The sequence below is a fragment of the Gigantopelta aegis genome, chromosome 8, assembly GCF_016097555.1.
Source record: "Gigantopelta aegis isolate Gae_Host chromosome 8, Gae_host_genome, whole genome shotgun sequence".
NCBI classification, from domain to species: Eukaryota; Metazoa; Mollusca; class Gastropoda; order Neomphalida; family Peltospiridae; genus Gigantopelta; species Gigantopelta aegis.
Window position 1 is genome coordinate 18,433,122 of NC_054706.1, and position 20,023 is coordinate 18,453,144.

General features: G+C 39.0%; 1 protein-coding gene across 2 annotated transcripts in view; it reads left to right on the forward strand.

Annotated features, from left to right (window-relative positions):
- LOC121380226 (sodium/calcium exchanger 2-like) overlaps positions 1-20,023 on the forward strand; it is a 40,725-nt gene that overhangs the window by 14,305 nt on the left and 6,397 nt on the right. For both annotated transcript variants that reach the window (XM_041509047.1, XM_041509048.1), the window contains 6 exons: positions 2,572-2,636; positions 4,482-4,649; positions 7,221-7,405; positions 10,259-10,497; positions 14,265-14,497; positions 17,139-17,244. In XM_041509047.1, the coding sequence (XP_041364981.1) occupies positions 2,572-2,636; positions 4,482-4,649; positions 7,221-7,405; positions 10,259-10,497; positions 14,265-14,497; positions 17,139-17,244 (996 nt within the window). The remainder of the gene's footprint in view (positions 1-2,571; positions 2,637-4,481; positions 4,650-7,220; positions 7,406-10,258; positions 10,498-14,264; positions 14,498-17,138; positions 17,245-20,023) is intronic.

A 20,023-nucleotide genomic window follows, 5' to 3' on the forward strand; every position in this document is an offset into this window, starting at 1 on the left:
GTTCAATGTCTTTATTAATTGAATATTTTAATTTTATAGGTATTTGCTAAAATTAATCAACATTAATTAAAAATTTATAATGAACAAACAAACAAAAATAAATAAGAAAATTACTTAATTAATTAATTAATAAAGCTAATCATTGTTGGCATTTGGCAATGCTGTACTTGAACAGCATTTTTGCATAACCAGGTTTTCATAATAGTAGTACTGTTATTAGTAATATTACTACTAATATTTAAAGTTATCTTTTTAAAATGATAACAACAACAAATGAACCATAATGTAAAAGCCTGGGGCAACGTATCGTAACTGTAAGCTAATGAACTGTAATGATATCCAGTAATAAGTTTTAATGTGTTTCTTTCTGTAAAATCCATGACTGGTATATTGATCCCCGTTAGTGGGCTCATATTCGCCTAGTTCTAGCTCCAGCCAGTGAGCCACGACTGGTACATCAAAGGCCATGGTATGTACTATCCTGTCTATGGGATGATGGACATAAAAATCCCTTGCTGCTAATTAATGGAAAAATGTAGCGGGTTCCTCTCTAACACTATATATGTAAAAATTACCAAATATTTGACATCCAATGGCTGATGATTAATAAATCAATGTACTCTAGTGGTGTTGTAGCGTTCAGCAAAACAAACTTCAGTCTAACACTACATGTATATGTCAAAATTACCAAATGTTTGACATCCTGTAGCCGATGATTTATTAAACAAAACAAATGTTTAACTTTGTGTAAAATCAGTTATCATTGTATCTTGTAGAGAGTAGAATTTCTAGCTATAAAATATTAGACACCAAATAGCTGTAGTTTAAAACTGCTGAGATGTTATTGAACAAATATTCCTTTCCTTTCCTATAAGCTTGTTGTAGTATTGAACCACAGTTCTCCATATGACCAAGTGTTTTGTCTTTTGTTGTTTGTATAGTTGTAGACATACAAATGATCGATGCAGTGTATAAATGCTTAAATGTTAAAGTCGGCTGTGGTGATGAATTTAAAGTCGTTACCTGTATGTACATGTATGTGCTTGGTGCAGATTGCAAACAGTGGTTGGAATTAAATAAGGGGGGTTTTGGGGTGGGGTTTTTTTAACATATTTTGTTTACTCATCTATAATTTCATCCACATCATGCATCCACATTTCTTGGCAAATCTATTCTTTAACAGGTTTTATTTATTCTATTTATTCTTTTTTTCCCTCTACACCTTTTTAAATTTGTTAAAAATCACATCTGAGAAATTGTGTGTGTGAATTAACATCAAAATCACATTGGATTCCTGTGCATGTGACATCTGCTCTCTAAATTATTAACAATTAAAACATTTAATTTCTAGATAAAACGTTATGTACGGTATGCATTCTTTTCATCTACATATTTTTAAAAATACCCCCCCCCCCCCCCCCCCCCCAAATAACCCAGTAGTGGTAGGGTCGAGTTCTTGGAAACACATTTGAATTTGTTTAATTTTTATTTTATTTATAAAAAAAAAAAATTTAATAGGCTATAATGGATTAAAGGGACATACCCTAGTTTTTAAACACTAAGGCATATTTTTTACTATTAGAGCCGTTTTTCATAACTGATATCATACTTTACTCAGATTGTATTGTTTAGATTATCCATTTCCGTACATTCGAAGTGTTTTTGGTTATCCTGGTGTTTTTAATATCACAAAATGCATTTATCATATTTTTAAAAACGCACGTGCGTCTGAGATGTAACAGCTATGTAGTCTATTTTTAGAGGGTATTTCACCATTTCAAAGTCACAGACTAATGTTTCACTCAATTGTAACTGTATCCTAATGTATTATAGGTTTGTAGATTAACTAAACGTAGTGTGCATTTTCACGGGTTAAAACTAGGGTTTGTCCCTTTAAGAGACTTAAAATAGACATCTGTACATCTATACATCTTTAGCCAATGCTTGCTACCACAAGTTGTTTTGTTAACATTTTAAGGAAGTAGCATAAGCTAAAATTTAATAGTTACATTGATTACTTTTTCTGTTAATTGTGGTCATAATTCAGTTATACACTGGAAAATCAATAACAATTGGGAACAGCTACAGGGAATATTTTGTTTTCAAAATCTTGATTAAACGATATTTGTAGTCAACTGAAAATTGATTAGCAATTACTGTTTAATGTTTTAAAATTGTGTAGCGATCTCTGAAGCTTGTGAAGTGAATCGTGATGCAATACTGAACAAAATGTTCCCTGGTTGGAGAATAAGGTATTTTGTAGGGGGCAGGGGGAGGAATAAATGTACCAATTTTCAGACAATATTTTATGTAGTTGTTTAATATGTCAACTGCAGTGGGGATCCAAAGAGTGTGCTGCTTTTTTTTCACTGAAAACACCTCTTTCTTCCCCCCCCCACACACACACACATACATACACTGTCAGATATGTGGATCTGCAAGCATGAATAGATCAGCTAAACATGCCCCCCTCTTCTCAAAATCCTGGATCCACCCCTGAACTGTTGTAGTACTGCCTTTAAATGCCTGTCTGAGTCTACATGATACTGACATCACCAATGTTTATTTCAGCTCTTGCGGAATTCCGAAACGCAAGTCAAAGGAGAGGTACTGCTGACATCATTGACATTGCCAGGGTAAGCAACTCCAGATTTCCGTCAAACTAAATTCAGTTCTGCATTGCAAAATTACATAGAAACCATAACTACTCATCCTTCTACTCATGCATCCATCCATCCATCCATCCGTCCATCCGTCTAACAGTATCTATCTTAATCTGAATAACAAAAGCGTATTCTGTGATCAAAATGATATCTCTGCACAAGGCAGAGTTGAAAGGATGTTTTAGGCACAGTTGTGATTGCCTCCATGATGTACTGTCAGGTGCTTGACTTAAGGAGGACTGCCACTCCTGGGAGATCCATCACTCCCCTAGGACATCCATAACAAGATGTTTCAAGGACCCTCTATCTCAATGTGAGCACTGTCCGTGCACTCTGATGGTGCATCATATTTTGGTGGACTGTAAAATTTTGTCTTAAAGGAACATTCCTGAGTGCTGCATTGTAAGATGTTTCCAACTAATAAAATATTTCTACGATTAAACTTAAATATTAAATGTATTTTCTTGTTTAGAATATCAGTGTCTGTATATTCAATGTATTTCTTATTTCTGGTCATGTTAATATTTGTAAGAAGCCCAATCTGGATTTTGTCTTCAATAATTTCGTATGTACGAAAAAACATTATTAATTTTTAGGAAATAAAATGAAATTTAACCTAGTACAAATATTAGAATGATCAGGAACACGTTTAATATACAGCCACTAATATTGTATGCAGAAAAATATATTTGATATGTAATTACAATCGTCAAAAAGTCTCTGTTAGTCAATATCATCTTAAAAATAGCAGCAAACTTAGGAATGTCCCTTTAAGTAAGTTGATGAGGAAAGATATATTTGATAAAAATGATTTGGTGGAATTAATCATTTCAATTCCACCCAGAACGTCTTGATATTTACCTGTGCTGTTTGTAGTTTTACTCAGATCTTTACACTATTTTAATTTAAGTTTCAAATTTTTATATTGACATGGCATCTTTTATTGACATTAAAGATTCATCCATATACTTACGTGTGTTTGACACCAAAAGCCAATGTATTCTTTGGTCTAGCTGTGATGTTGTTAAGCATTAAAAAAAAATTCTGTCTAAGAAAATATTTATACTTACTTTAAAGCAACTGTTAAAATAATACATTTAATGACAAATCATTATTAGAATACTTGATACCAAGATTTCAGTGATATTAATTAATATGTAAAAAGTAGGTTTTTTTAATCTATATACTGAACTTCACCATGTGTTCAGTTATAATCAGCAACAAAACAATCATGTAAAGGTTGCTTTTTTCCAGAACAATCTCTTTAAAATTAGCATCATGAAATATTAGCATATTACATGATCTCGCTAAATTTGTTAAAATTTTATTCTTGCAAACAGTTTCTGATTTACTGTGTAATACTGAAATTTCTGTTACATTCATTGCAATATAATATCATCCCACTGGTCCAAACGTAGCAATGTTAGTTTGTTCATTTCTCGATGAACATAAAAATTATGTTGTCAGGGAATGTCATATCTGATGACTTCATTTTATAAAAATGGGCAAGTTGTCTTACTGAAGGTTACTGTTTATGGACCAAAAATAATTCAAAATAAAGTATGAACTGTTAGTGTTATTATTAGCAAGTATGCATGACTCAAATTTAATTATAAGTATTGTCTCTTATTTCTTTTATGTTCATCGGGGTATGAACTAAAAAACATCATCCGCAAAGTAATGTGAGAACGGCTTCGCCGATTCACAGAGTTTGCAGATATTTTGGTTCATACCCCAATGAACGTAAAAGAAATAAAAGACAAACCTTAACTGAATTAATTCTCCTTTATTTTTAACTGTTGTTTCTGTTTGACGCAGGAGTGTGCCCAGAACAGCGACCTTTCTCTGGACGATGCAGCCCAGATCGCGGCCGCGAGGATTGTTCAGAATCAGCCACACACAGCTGCGTGGTACCGCGTGAACGCCACCAGAAACATAACCGGGGGAACGAAGCTCATACCAACGATCCAGAAAGACATCCATGATGTACATGTTATATTCATCTTAATTTTCCCACAGCTCCTACAGCTCCTTATCCATCCTTGTCCATCGGCTCCTTCTATAGAGCATGGTCTTCTACAGCTGCTCCTACTTGAGCTTCTTCTATAGAGCTTGGTCCTCTACAGCTGCTCCTACTTCAGCTCCTTCTATAGGGCTTGGTCTTAGACAGCTGCTCATACTTCAGCTTTTTCTATAGAGCATGGTCTTCTACAGCTGCTCCTTCTTAGCTCTTTCTATAGGGCTTGGTCTTCTACAGCTGCTCCTACTTCAGCTCCTTCTATAGGGCTTGGTCTTGTACAGCTGCTCCTACTTCAGCTCCTTCTATAGGGCTTGGTCTTGTACAGCTGCTCCTACTTCAGCTCCTTCTATAGGGCTTGGTCTTGTACAGCTGCTCCTACTTCAGCTCCTTCTATAGGGCTTGGTCTTGTACAGCTGCTCCTACTTCAGCTTCTTCTATAGGGCTTGGTCTTCTACAGCTGCTCCTACTTCAGCTCCTTCTATAGGGCTTGGTCTTGTACAGCTGTTCCTACTTCAGAGAGAGAGAGAGAGAGAGAGAGAGAGAGACAGACACAGACAGACAGACAGACAGCCTTTCTATTTCTCTGGGAGAGAGGGGTGGGGGGCGGGGAGAGAGCTTTTCCATTTCCCTGAAAGAGAGACAGAGTTAAAGGTGGGGTTTTTTAACACTAGACCACATTGATTTATTAATCATCAGCTATTGAAAGTCAAACATTTGGTAATTCTGACATACCCGGTAGTTTCAGAGAGGAAACCCACTGCATTTTTCCATTAGTAGCAAGGAATCTTTTATATGCACCATCCCACAGACAGGATTGCACATACCATGGCCTTTGATGTACCAGTTGTGGTGCACTGGCTGGAACGAGAAATAGCCCAATGGACCCACTAACAGTGATCGATTCTAGACCGACCGTGCATCAGTGCTTTACCACTGGGCTAGAGACAGACACAGATATTGTGGCCCAAGTACAAAACATCTTTGTCGACTGTGTCAACTGGGTTCATAATGAATCCACCTTTAACATTCCTTCCAGTAACTCTAGCAGCTGTATAGGAATGTATACTAGGTAGTTCGATTTCTGTGATGTCAATTAGGTATTAAGTTCTCGCCAATATCAGTACCGGATGTGGAATGCACTACATCTTTATGCATACAAATGGTGGCCATAAATGTTTAATAACCAATCAAGGAACCACAATGACAGCCAGCAACGACTGCGTTACAGTGTCTTCAACTGCAAGAACTCCATCACTGGCTGAATAATACATGTGTAGATATACTGAAAGACATGTTTGCTCTTTAAAGGTCTGAATACATGTGTAGATATACTGAAAGACATGTTTGCTCTTTAAAGGTCTGAATACATGTGTAGATATACTGAAAGACATGTTTGCTCTTTAAAGGTCTGAATACATGTGTAGATATACTGAAAGACATGTTTGCTCTTTAAAGGTCTGAATACATGTGTAGATATACTGAAAGACATGTTTGCTCTTTAAAGGTCTGAATACATGTGTAGATATACTGAAAGACATGTTTGCTCTTTAAAGGTCTGAATACATGTGTAGATACACTGAAAGACATGTTTGCTGTTTAAAGGTCTGAATACATGTGTAGATATACTGAAAGACATGTTTGCTCTTTAAAGGTCTGAATACATGTGTAGATATACTGAAAGACATGTTTGCTCTTTAAAGGTCTGAATACATATGCTACATGAAATGTGTCAAACCAGTCATGTAGTCTGACTGGCTGGGGAAGTGCATAATGTAAAAGATGCCTTGCTGCTAAAGTAAAAATAAAGCAAGTGTTGTCTAAGACTATATGTCAGAATTATCAAGTGTTTGAAATCCAGTGGCTGATGATTAATAAACCAATGTGCTCTTGTGGTTGTTATTAAACAAAACAAATGTTAACTTTTTGAGTTCAAGCCAGTGCAGCACAAGTGTTATATCACAGGCCTTTCCCCAAGACTAAATGTCAAAATTACCAACAGAAACTTGATTACTGAATCAATGTCACTGGCATAGGAAGAGTGGGGAGGGGGGTGGGACAGCAGAGATGGTTTTTATATATGTGTGTGTGTGTGCTCTCCCCCCCCCCCCCCCCCCCCGCCAACACTTTTTGGCACCTTCCTACACCCGTGAATGTGCTCTAGTGGTGTCATTAAACAAAACAATCTTTGACTTTGACTTTTGTTTTTTATGTGTCTGTCTGAACATATATATAATTCACTAAACTACATTTAAATCTATTACTACATTCTTCATTAATTGGTAATGCAAATATTTCAGAACTGCAAATTATATGTGTGTGTATGTAAATAATGATAAATATTGGAAACAGAAAGCTACAGACTACATTTGTATATGGGGTTAGGAAGGGGCATGGAGCATGCAACCTGTTAATCTTTTCAATTAATCGTAGATACTTTGTAAGTGCATTCGTGGACATATTCATTTTACTTTTATCTCTAATATGACATTGCTTAATATCTTGGTATTGGTTTTTTTATTATTATATTTTTTTTTAAGATGTATGATAATCCGAGGATGGACGAAGAAGGTGAGCGGTCGAGTTCAGACATACTTTCACCTGAAGACGCTAACAAGGCGGTTGTCGAGTTCGCTGCGTCGAGCTGCGCAGTTCTTGAAAATGAAGGTTACGTCCGGTTGGGAATACGCAGAACGGGAAATATGGACATATTAGTAAATGTGTGGTAAGGAAATGTAGACATATTAGTAAATGTGTGTTAAGGAAATGTAGACTTATTAGTAAATGTGTGCTAAGGAAACGTAGACTTATTTGTAAATATGTGCTAAGGAAATGTAGACTTATTAGTAAATGTGTGCTAAGGAAATGTAGACTTATTTGTAAATGTGTGCTAAGGAAATGTAGACTTATTAGTAAATGTGTGCTAAGGAAATGTAGACCTATTTGTAAATGTGTGCTAAGGAAATGTAGACCTATTAGTAAATGTGTGCGAAGGAAATGTAGACTTATTTGTAAATGTGTGCTAAGGAAATGTAGACTTATTAGTAAATGTGTGGTAAGGAAATGTAGACATATTAGTAAATGTGTGCTAAGGAAATGTAGACTTATTAGTAAATGTGTGCTAAGGAAATGTAGACCTATTTGTAAATGTGTGCTAAGGAAATGTAGACCTATTAGTAAATGTGTGGTAAGGAAATGTAGACATATTAGTAAATGTGTGCTAAGGAAATGTAGACCTATTAGTAAATGTGTGCTAAGGAAACGTAGACTTATTTGTAAATGTGTGCTAAGGAAATGTAGACTTATTAGTAAATGTGTCTTAAGAAAATGTAGACATATTAGTAAATGTGTTTTAAGGAAGTTTAGACTTATTAGTAAATGTATGTTAAGGAAATGTAGACATATTAGTATGTACAGATATGTTAAGGAAATGTAGATATATTAGTACATGTGTGGTAAAGAAATGTAGACTTGTTAGTATAATATGTGTGTTAAGAAAATGTAGATTTATTAGTATAATGTGTGTGTTAAGAAAATGTAGATTTATTAGTAAATGTGTGCTAAGGAAATGTAGACCTATTAGTAAATGTGTGGTAAGGAAATGTAGACTTATTTGTAAATGTGTGCTAAGGAAATGTAGACTTATTAGTAAATGTGTCTTAAGAAAATGTAGACATATTAGTAAATGTGTTTTAAGGAAGTTTAGACTTATTAGTAAATGTATGTTAAGGAAATGTAGACATATTAGTATGTACAGATATGTTAAGGAAATGTAGATATATTAGTACATGTGTGGTAAAGAAATGTAGACTTGTTAGTATAATATGTGTGTTAAGAAAATGTAGATTTATTAGTCAATGTGTGGTAAGGAAATGTAGACTTATTAGTACATGTGTGGCAAGGAAATCACCATCTCACATTAATATGATGTCATATGATCCTAAACTGGACGATTTCTAAATACATCTGACATCATACTCATGTTATATGAAGACTGACGCCATAACTCTTGTTTTCTTCAGAATTCTGTTAAATTATTTATACCCAAAGCCACCATTTCACTTTGAATCATTGTTTTAAAAATATTTATAATAATTAATAATTTCAACTTTATATTAAAATTTCATGGTCAAATTGTTACATGCTTATGTCATAGGATATTGTGGACTATTTTTTTTCGCATATGAATAAATGAGTTTGTAGTTGAAGTATTTACGAATTGTTCTGGAATACATCTGGGAAAATTAATCTTTTGTTACTGTAATTAAATTAGTCAAAAGTGAGTCCAGACTGTTTCAAATGATTGTAACTGGTTCTTCAGGGTGTGAATACCATATTTTCACAGGGTGTGCAAAAATATCCATAAGTGACAATTTTTTAAATCCAATATGGCATATTAAAATCGCAGTAATTAACTCAGTAAGTAATGGCAGTAGACAGATAATATTAGGCTCTGTAATACATACCCAAGTTTTCATGCATTGGGTATCATTTAGAATAGCTTTTGAACTGATTAGATGAACATAACTGTCAGAAAAACCAATATGTCCACCACCTTTACCATCACAACATCATAGAATATCTTGAAATCACTTGAAATTATATTTTATATGTTACACTTGGATGATGCAGTTGGTTTCTAACTGATGATCAGCACGAGCGTACATGTAGGAAGGTGCCAAAAAGTGTGGGGGAGGGGGGGGGGGGCACACTTTTATATTTACACACTTTTACACTGTTATAAAGCAAATATAAAGCAAAATATCTGAAAGTGGGAGGCACATGCCCCCTTGCCCCCTCCCCCCACCCCCACCCCCATTTCCTATGCCAGTGATGAGGAGTTAGGGTTACACTATTTTAGTTCATTTTGAACACTACACTTTCATGTGATGCTGGGTCCAATATGGCTGCACTGAGACTCGCTAAAAAGGAGAATATAGGCCTACTGCTTGTTTTTCAATTGTCATCATCATTCATTCATTTCAACTCATTTTCACGCTTATATCCAATTAAGCTTCAAGTACGCTGTCCTGGGCACACACCTCAGCTATCTGGGCTGTCTGTCCAGGATAGTGTGTTCGTTGTTAGTGATTAGTGAGAGAGAAGAGGGTGTAGTGGCCTTACACCTACCCAATGAGCCCTTAAGAACTCGTTCTGGGTTGGAGCCAGTGTAATAGCCCAAAATATACCCCCCACCAAACAATACCCGGGGTATAAACAGGACTAGCCCAGAATATACCCCAGGGTATAAAACAGGCTAGCCCAGAATATACCTCTTTTTTATGAAACCAATAGTTGCTTTTCTTTTAAAGCGTTTATTATTCTTTATTTATTTATTTTGTATACAGGTTAGTAATAAAAAATGAGGGTTACTGTTAGGGTTACGGTTAGGGTTAGGGGTATAAAACAGCCCACTTTAACCCAGGGTATAGTTTGGCAGGGGGGGGGGGCTTATATTTTGGGCTGTTACACCGGTACTCAGCTGCGAACCCTGTACCTACAAGCATTTAGTCTGATGGCTTAACCACTAGGCCACAGAGGCTGGTTGTTTTTTTCACTGTGTTTTTATGACTTTCAGGGTAGAGACGATTGATGGGTCGGCGGAGGCAGATAGCGATTACAAGCCAATCAAGCAGAAGATCACATTCCAGCCAAAGGAGAAGGTAAAGGATCTGTATGTGGAGATCATCGACGACGACATCTGGGAACCCGACGAGTTCTTCTTCGTCAAACTCATCCTCGACCCTAACGAAAAAAATGACAACGTCATCTTGGGGAAAACCTCAATTAACCAAGTCACCATCATCAACGACGATGGTAAGCAGTTACATGTCTGATACAGGTACTACTAAACCAAATAACTTCCGGCTGGGTCAAAGTTCGAGGTGCACCAAACTTTTGATAGAGAAGTGAACACTACAAGTTAAGTCCTGTGATTGGTGATAAATGTGAGTGTGTTGGTTGTAAAAAAAAAAAAATTCATCTGGGCAAAAAATGTATGTGATTTTATTTCACCTAGTACCACTGTGTCAAGCAGCCTTGTGCTTGAAACATGTATGGGGTACAAAACAGTACTTGAATTTTGTGCAGAACTAGGGTAGTCATAGGCGCTACCCGTTATCTCAGAAATGAACAGCTTTCCAATTCACTTTAAGGGTGAGGGATGGTAGTATTTATGTCCGTGGTGTATACAGCGCCGTATCAAAAGTTTTCAGAATAATCCAAAATGGCCGACGTAAACACGGGTCAGTATGTAAATTTTAAAAATAAAATTCGGCTAGTAGACCTAATTACCATACCTCAATATATGGTTTAGTCTCCCTTGTTACGAATGCAAGCCATAATGCAACGTGGAAGTGAAAAATATAAACTTTGAATGTATTCCACATTCAAATTTTCCCATATGTTAAGAACTGCAGCGAACTCTTCAGACGTTTTTATGGTTAGGGCCTTGTTTTGCAGTATTTTTTTCATTCTTAACCAAATATTTTGTATTATATACAAGTCTGGTGACTGAGCAGGCCATGTCATACCACGAATATTATTTTCACGTTTATATGCCTCGATTAATCAAGCTCTATGACAAGGTGCATTGTCATCCTGAAAACTATAAAATGTCATGCTAAAACAGGTCAGAGATGATTGTCGAGTATTTCACGATACTTTTCAGCATTAATGTTTCCATTAACCATACATACAGTTACGACACCATGCCATGTAATGCAGCCCCAGATCATAATCGACACCCCCTTCGTTGACTTGGAACAGACATGCATTCGGGACGGTATGCTTCATGTGCAGCTCGCCAAACAAAAACACAGTGGTTTTTGCCAATTACTATCTGAGATTCATCACTAAATATCACTTGACTCCACTGGTTATTAACATCCCACCATCTCCTGTCCAGGCACCACGACAGTCAGGGTTTTTTGTTCACTTCACGGATACTCATTTTTTTTCTAATAACTCGCCTAAAAATCGTATTTTTGTGTAAAATTCTTTGAATTGTCACATGATGAACTTTCACTCTCCTACCTTGATTAAAATCAGCAGTTATATCTCTAAGAACTTTCCCGCGATTTTTTTTGACACTCCGAAGTAAACATAATTCTCCTCTAATTGTGATCTTTCATGGTTGACCAGTTCTTCTGGTGTTTTCAACACTTCTGCTTATACAATATTTTTTCCACACTGATCGAATGATAGACTCGGGCACCGTCAATAATTTGACAATTTCTGAGTTTCTGTGGTCATGCGATTTTAAGTCAGCAATCAATTGTTTTTTCTCGGTAGTGAGATCTGTGGATTTGCGACCAATTTTGCAAAACACCGTCTGCTTCAAGATCAAGGGAGCAGACGACTAATTCATGACGTCACCAGTGTAGCTACGTAAAAATATATAAATAGGGATTGTATCAAAAGGCTTGGTTTACGTAACTTGGGGAAAAAACACGCATTTTGTGGAAGGTGAAAAACCGCTTCCGTGTTACTGACGTCATTTTCGCGAACACTTTTGATACGGCGCTGTATGTCGATTTATACGCTGCAGGTAGGAGTTTTACTATTTGTCGTCTATGGGATTTGATTTGGTAGTATACACCCTACAGAGTATATAGCTATAGATGTGTGATGGGGTGGGACATAGACCAGTGGTAAAGTGCACACCTGATGCACGGTCAGCATATAGGATCGATCCCCATTGGACTATTTCTTGTTCCAGCCAGTGAACCACAACTGGTATGAATCGGTATATCAAAGGCCATGGTATGTGTTATCCTGTCTATGGGGATGGTGCATATAAAATATCCCTTGCTACTAATGGAAAAATGTAGCCGGTTTCCTCGATAAGATATATGCATCAGAATGACCAAATGTTTGACATCCAATAGTCAATGATTAATAAATTAATGTGTTCTAGTGGTGTCATTAAACAAAACTTTTAGATGTGTGTGGTTTTGTCTGGGTCATGTAGCTAGCCTGGAATTAGTGTGTTGGGTGGGCAATAAGAATAAGGCATAGTAATAATGGGACTTCTCGTTCTAGATGATATAAAAATGACACTTTCTCTCTTTTGTTTAGATGCAGCTGCCCACATTGTTCCTTTCACCTAATAGAAATGGTGCAGTTTATCATCTTTAAAGTGTGTGATAAATACAAATTTTCTATTTTTATTAAATTTAAAAATGTAAATAGAATTTTTACATTGAACATTTCAAAATCTATCTTTCTCCTAGGTCTTTGGATGGCTATGAAATGTAATATATAGGGATTCTTTGGGGAAATCTGCATGAGCTGACAGAGATCAAAAGATTAAAAAAAATTCTGCATTTTATTATTAGTCTCCTACCGGTCCAACCGAAGGGAACTATAGGTTTCATCTCAATATCCATCCATCCATCCATCCATCCATCCATCCATCCAAAATCCCTCTCTGCTTATATTTTCTGGAGGAGCATGACTCAACCCTCCCCCCCCCCACCCCCAACTCCTTATAAATTTCAGTCACCATGGTCTAGATTCCCACCTGCTAAAATCCCTGCACCTGCGCCTGTTTACGGTGCAGCTACACGAATTCAAATACACCATTTCCCATTAAGAGTATAAGAGCCAAACTGCATACATCCAGTATGAATGTTCTCATTGGAAATGGTGTATTTTCGTTTTTGTAGTTGCACCATATGCACCGTGTTGCATCCAGTAGTGAATGAGCCCTTAAGAAGTGATGTTTTTTTATTTTACTTATTAGTCATCGACCGGTCCAGCCAGAGGGGATTATAGGTTTCATCTCTACCCACTCCTACATTCCGTTAGTCTGTATGTGGCACATATAGTTTTCCGGGCTTTTTTGTTCACAAAGACTCAAGGAATTGAAATTATGTCTGTGTAGCTTTATCTGGGTTGGGATCTAGCTCAGTCGGTTGAGTGCTCGCTTGAGGTGCTTGCATCACAGGATTGAACTACCTCGATAATCCATTCAGCTGATTGGGGGTTTTCCCGTTCCAACCAGTGCACCACAAGTGGCCGTGGTATGTGCTTTCCTGTACGTGGGAAAGTGCATATAAAAGATCCCTTGCTGCATTAAGAAAAATGTAGCGGGTTTCCTCTGATGACTACGAGTCAGAAATAACAAATGTTAGACATCCAATAGCCGATGATTAATTAATCAATGTGCCCTAGTGGTGTCATTAAACAAGACAAACAAAGTGTAGCTTTATCATGTACTGTTACAGATCAAGTTTGACTTTCATGGCAATTTATCCATTTTTGACACAGTTATGGCCCTTGAACTTAGGAGGTATGAAAATGTTCCAATGCCTGAAGATATTGAGGTGAAATTTTGTGTATAGCTTTATCATGTACTGTTACAGATCAAGTTTACCTATGATGGTGATTTACCCATTTTTCACAGAACTATGGCCCTTGAATTTAGGAGATGCAAAAATTTGCTGGACTCGGTAGGGTACATGTATATATCGCTTTAACAGTACTTTCAGAATGCTTGTTTATTTTAATTTAATTTTATCATTTATTTATTTTACTTATTTATGCATTTATATTAATTTATTTTCACCACTCATTTTCAGAGCCTGGTAAGTTTGAGTTCTCCAAACCGAGCTATGTGGTGAAAGAGAGCGCCGACACTGCCCAGCTGTTTGTGAATCGTGTGAACGGGGCCGATGGTGAAGTGGGCGTGACGTGGGAAACCAAAGATATGACTGCTGTCAGTGGCAAGGAGTATCGAGGCGGGTCGGAAGTGCTCATCTTTAAACATGGAGAGACGAGTAAAACAGTCAACATCCCGATGTACGGGATTCAGGTAAATCAACTGAACAAGTTTTTAAACATGGAGAGACAAGTATCAATATCCCATTGTATGGGATTCAGGTAAATCAAGTGGACAAGTTTTTAAACACAGAGAGAAGTATCAACATCCCAATGTACGGGATTCAGGTAAATCAAGTGGACAAGTTTTTAAACACAGAGAGAAGTATCAACATCCCAATGTACGGGATTCAGGTAAATCAAGTGGACAAGTTTTTAAACACAGAGAGAAGTATCAACATCCCAATGTACGGGATTCAGGTAAATCAACTGAGCAACATGGAGAGACAAGTAAAACAATCAACATCCCGATATACGGGATTCAGGTAAATCAACTGAACAAGTTTTTAAACACAGAGAGACAAGTAAAACAATCAACATCCCGATGTACGGGATTCAGGTAAATCAACTGAGCAAGTTTTTAAACATGGAGAGACAAGTAAAACAATCAACATCCCGATGTACGGGATTCAGGTAAATCAACTGAGCAACATGGAGAGACAAGTAAAACAATCAACATCCCGATATACGGGATTCAGGTAAATCAACTGAACAAGTTTTTAAACACAGAGAGACAAGTAAAACAATCAACATCCCGATGTACGGGATTCAGGTAAATCAACTGAGCAAGTTTTTAAACATGGAGAGACAAGTAAAACAATCAACATCCCAATGTACGGGATTCAGGTAAATCAACTGGACAAGTTTTTAAACACAGAGAGACAAGTATCAAGATCCCAATGTATGGGATTCAGGTAAATCAAGTGGACAAGTTTTTAAACACAGAGAGAAGTATCAACATCCCAATGTACGGGATTCAGGTAAATCAAGAGGACAAGTTTTTAAACACAGAGAGAAGTATCAACATCCCAATGTACGGGATTCAGGTAAATCAAGTGGACAAGTTTTTAAACACAGAGAGACAAGTATCAACATCCCAATGTACGGGATTCAGGTAAATCAACTGGACAAGTTTTTAAACACAGAGAGACAAGTAAAACAATCAACATCCCGATGTACGGGATTCAGGTAAATCAACTGAGCAAGTTTTTAAACATGGAGAGACAAGTAAAACAATCAACATCCCAATGTACGGGATTCAGGTAAATCAACTGGACAAGTTTTTAAACACAGAGAGACAAGTATCAACATCCCAATGTACGGGATTCAGGTAAATCAGCTGGACAAGTTTTTAAACACAGAGAGACAAGTATCAATATCCCACTGTATGGGATTCAGGTAAATCAAGTGGACAAGTTTTTAAACACAGAGAGAAGTATCAACATCCCAATGTACGGGATTCAGGTAAATCAAGTGGACAAGTTTTTAAACACAGAGAGACAAGTATCAACATCCCAATGTACGGGATTCAGGTAAATCAGCTGGACAAGTTTTTAAACACAGAGAGACAAGTATCAAGATCCCAATGTATGGGATTCAGGTAAATCAAGTGGACAAATTTTTAAACACAGAGAGAAGTATCAACATCCCAATGTACGGGATTCAGGTAAATCAAGTGGACAAGTTTTTAAACACAGAGAGAAGTATCAACATCCCAATGTATGGGATTCAGGTAAATCAAGTGGACAAGTTTCCTTGCCTTCAGGACAGTGGAAATATATACATGTAGGTCCATTTGGTTGAAATGGACAAAAAGCTGCCAGCGGGTCAAGACCAGGTACAGATCATGGGTGGGTGGGGGAGGCTAGAAAGACATGCTACCCTACCTATTTTTATAGCCGACATTTAAAAAAAAAAAAAAGTCTACGATGTTGAGCACCCCTTTTCACAATTCCCTGGATCCACCCCTGAAGACCAAAACTCACTAACCCATTGGATGAGACGTGAAATTAATTTTGCTTTAAGCGTTTGGTCAAAATGGGGGAAATGTTTCATAAAAATTGGAGAAAAAATCTTGGGCTTGTGATATTATTTACAGGCTAGTTCATTTTCTTATTTACTAATACCATTAACAAAAACCAATTTCCTCCCCAACCATCCCCCACCCACTATTGCTGGAAGGAAGCGAATATTTTATTTAACGACGTACTGAACACATTTTATTTGTTATATGGCATCAGACATATGGTTACGGACAACACAGATATTGAGGGAGGAAACCCACTGACGCCACTTCATGGGCTACGCTTTTCGATTAGCAGCAAGGGATCTTTTATATGCACCATCCCACAGACAGGGTAGCACATACCACAGCCTTTGATGTACCAGACATGGTGCACAATCGATCTAGGATTGATCTCCGTTGGTGGGCCCATTGGGCTGTTTCTCATTCCAGCCAGTGCACCATGACTGGTATATCAAAGGCCATGGTAAGTACTACCCTGTCTGTGGAATGGGGCATATAAAACAACCCTTGCTGCTAATTGAAAAGAGTAGTCCATGATGTGGCAACAGCAGGTTTCCTCTGTCAATATCTGTGTGGTCCTTAACCATATGTCTGATGCCATATAATCATAAATAAAATGTGTTGAGTGCATCATTAAATAAAACATTTCTTTCTTTTTTTTCTTTGATTTGTTTGCAACCCTATGTTGCTGTTAATTTATGATAAATTAATCAATGTGCTGTAAGTTTCTCGTTATACAAAACAAACTAACTTTTCTTCCTTGTTTTAGCCTGGACAACACGAGCCAAACTTTGAGGTAACACTCACTGATCCGACAGCTGGAGCAGAAATCGGAAAAATACCTCGCTGTATTGTCACCATTATTACTGACGAAGGTAAGCAACCTGGTGCTGTGGTGTTATGGGTGGGCCTCGCTGTGTTGTCACCATTATTACTGACGAAGGTAAGCAACCTGGTGCTGTGGTGTTATGGTTGGGCCTCGCTGTGTTGTCACCATTATTACTGACGAAGGTAAGCAACCTGGTGCTGTGGTGTTATGGGTGGGCCTCGCTGTGTTGTCACCATTATTACTGACGAAGGTAACCAACCTGGTGCTGTGGTGTTGTGGGTGGGCCTCGCTGTGTTGTCACCATTATTACTGACGAAGGTAACCAACCTGGTGCTGTGGTGTTATGGGTGGGCCTCGCTGTGTTGTCACCATTATTACTGACGAAGGTAAGCAACCTGGTGCTGTGGTGTTGTGGGTGGGCCTCGCTGTCTTGTCACCATTATTACTGACGAAGGTAAGCAACCTGGTGCTGTGGTGTTATGGGTGGGCCTCGCTGTGTTGTCACCATTATTACTGACGAAGGTAAGCAACCTGGTGCTGTGGTGTTATGGGTGGGCCTCGCTGTGTTGTCACCATTATTACTGACGAAGGTAAGCAACCTGGTGCTGTGGTGTTGTGGGTGGGCCTCGCTGTGTTGTCACCATTATTACTGACGAAGGTAACCAACCTGGTGCTGTGGTGTTGTGGGTGGGCCTCGCTGTGTTGTCACCATTATTACTGACGAAGGTAACCAACCTGGTGCTGTGGTGTTCTGGGTGGGCCTCGCTGTGTTGTCACCATTATTACTGACGAAGGTAAGCAACCTGGTGCTGTGGTGTTGTGGGTGGGCCTCGCTGTGTTGTCACCATTATTACTGACGAAGGTAAGCAACCTGGTGCTGTGGTGTTATGGGTGGGCCTCGCTGTGTTGTCACCATTATTACTGACGAAGGTAAGCAACCTGGTGCTGTGGTGTTATGGGTGGGCCTCGCTGTGTTGTCACCATTATTACTGACGAAGGTAAGCAACCTGGTGCTGTGGTGTTGTGGGTGGGCCTCGCTGTGTTGTCACCATTATTACTGACGAAGGTAACCAACCTGGTGCTGTGGTGTTGTGGGTGGGCCTCGCTGTGTTGTCACCATTATAACTGACGAAGGTAAGCAACCTGGTGCTGTGGTGTTATGGGTGGGCCTCGCTGTGTTGTCACCATTATTACTGACGAAGGTAACCAACCTGGTGCTGTGGTGTTCTGGGTGGGCCTCGCTGTGTTGTCACCATTATTACTGACGAAGGTAAGCAACCTGGTGCTGTGGTGTTGTGGGTGGGCCTCTCTGTCTTGTCACCATTATTACTGACGAAGGTAAGCAACCTGGTGCTGTGGTGTTATGGGTGGGCCTCGCTGTATTGTCACCATTATTACTGACGAAGGTAAGCAACCTGGTGCTGTGGTGTTGTGGGTGGGCCTCGCTGTGTTGTCACCATTATTACTGACGAAGGTAAGCAACCTGGTGCTGTGGTGTTGTGGGTGGGCCTCGCTGTGTTGTCACCATTATTACTGACGAAGGTAAGCAACCTGGTGCTGTGGTGTTATGGGTGGGCCTCGCTGTGTTGTCACCATTATTACTGACGAAGGTAAGCAACCTGGTGCTGTGGTGTTGTGGGTGGGCCTCGCTGTGTTGTCACCATTATTACTGACGAAGGTAAGCAACCTGGTGCTGTGGTGTTGTGGGTGGGCCTCGCTGTGTTGTCACCATTATTACTGACGAAGGTAAGCAACCTGGTGCTGTGGTGTTATGGGTGGGCCTCGCTGTGTTGTCACCATTATTACTGACGAAGGTAACCAACCTGGTGCTGTGGTGTTATGGGTGGGCCTCGCTGTCTTGTCACCATTATTACTGACGAAGTTAAGCAACCTGGTGCTGTGGTGTTATGGGTGGGCCTCGCTGTCTTGTCACCATTATTACTGACGAAGGTAAGCAACCTGGTGCTGTGGTGTTATGGGTGGGCCTCGCTGTGTTGTCACCATTATTACTGACGAAGGTAACCAACCTGGTGCTGTGGTGTTATGGGTGGGCCTCGCTGTGTTGTCACCATTATTACTGACGAAGGTAAGCAACCTGGTGCTGTGGTGTTCTGGGTGGGCCTCGCTGTGTTGTCACCATTATTACTGACGAAGGTAAGCAACCTGGTGCTGTGGTGTTATGGGTGGGCCTCGCTGTATTGTCACCATTATTACTGACGAAGGTAAGCAACCTGGTGCTGTGGTGTTATGGGTGGGCCTCGCTGTGTTGTCACCATTATTACTGACGAAGGTAACCAACCTGGTGCTGTGGTGTTATGGGTGGGCCTCGCTGTGTTGTCACCATTATTACTGACGAAGGTAAGCAACCTGGTGCTGTGGTGTTATGGGTGGGCCTCGCTGTCTTGTCACCATTATTACTGACGAAGGTAAGCAACCTGGTGCTGTGGTGTTATGGGTGGGCCTCGCTGTGTTGTCACCATTATTACTGACGAAGGTAAGCAACCTGGTGCTGTGGTGTTATGGGTGGGCCTCGCTGTGTTGTCACCATTATTACTGACGAAGGTAAGCAACCTGGTGCTGTGGTGTTATGGGTGGGCCTCGCTGTGTTGTCACCATTATTACTGACGAAGGTAACCAACCTGGTGCTGTGGTGTTCTGGGTGGGCCTCGCTGTGTTGTCACCAGTATTACTGACGAAGGTAAGCAACTTGGTGCTGTGGTGTTATGGGTGGGCCTCGCTGTGTTGTCACCATTATTACTGACGAAGGTAACCAACCTGGTGCTGTGGTGTTCTGGGTGGGCCTCGCTGTGTTGTCACCATTATTA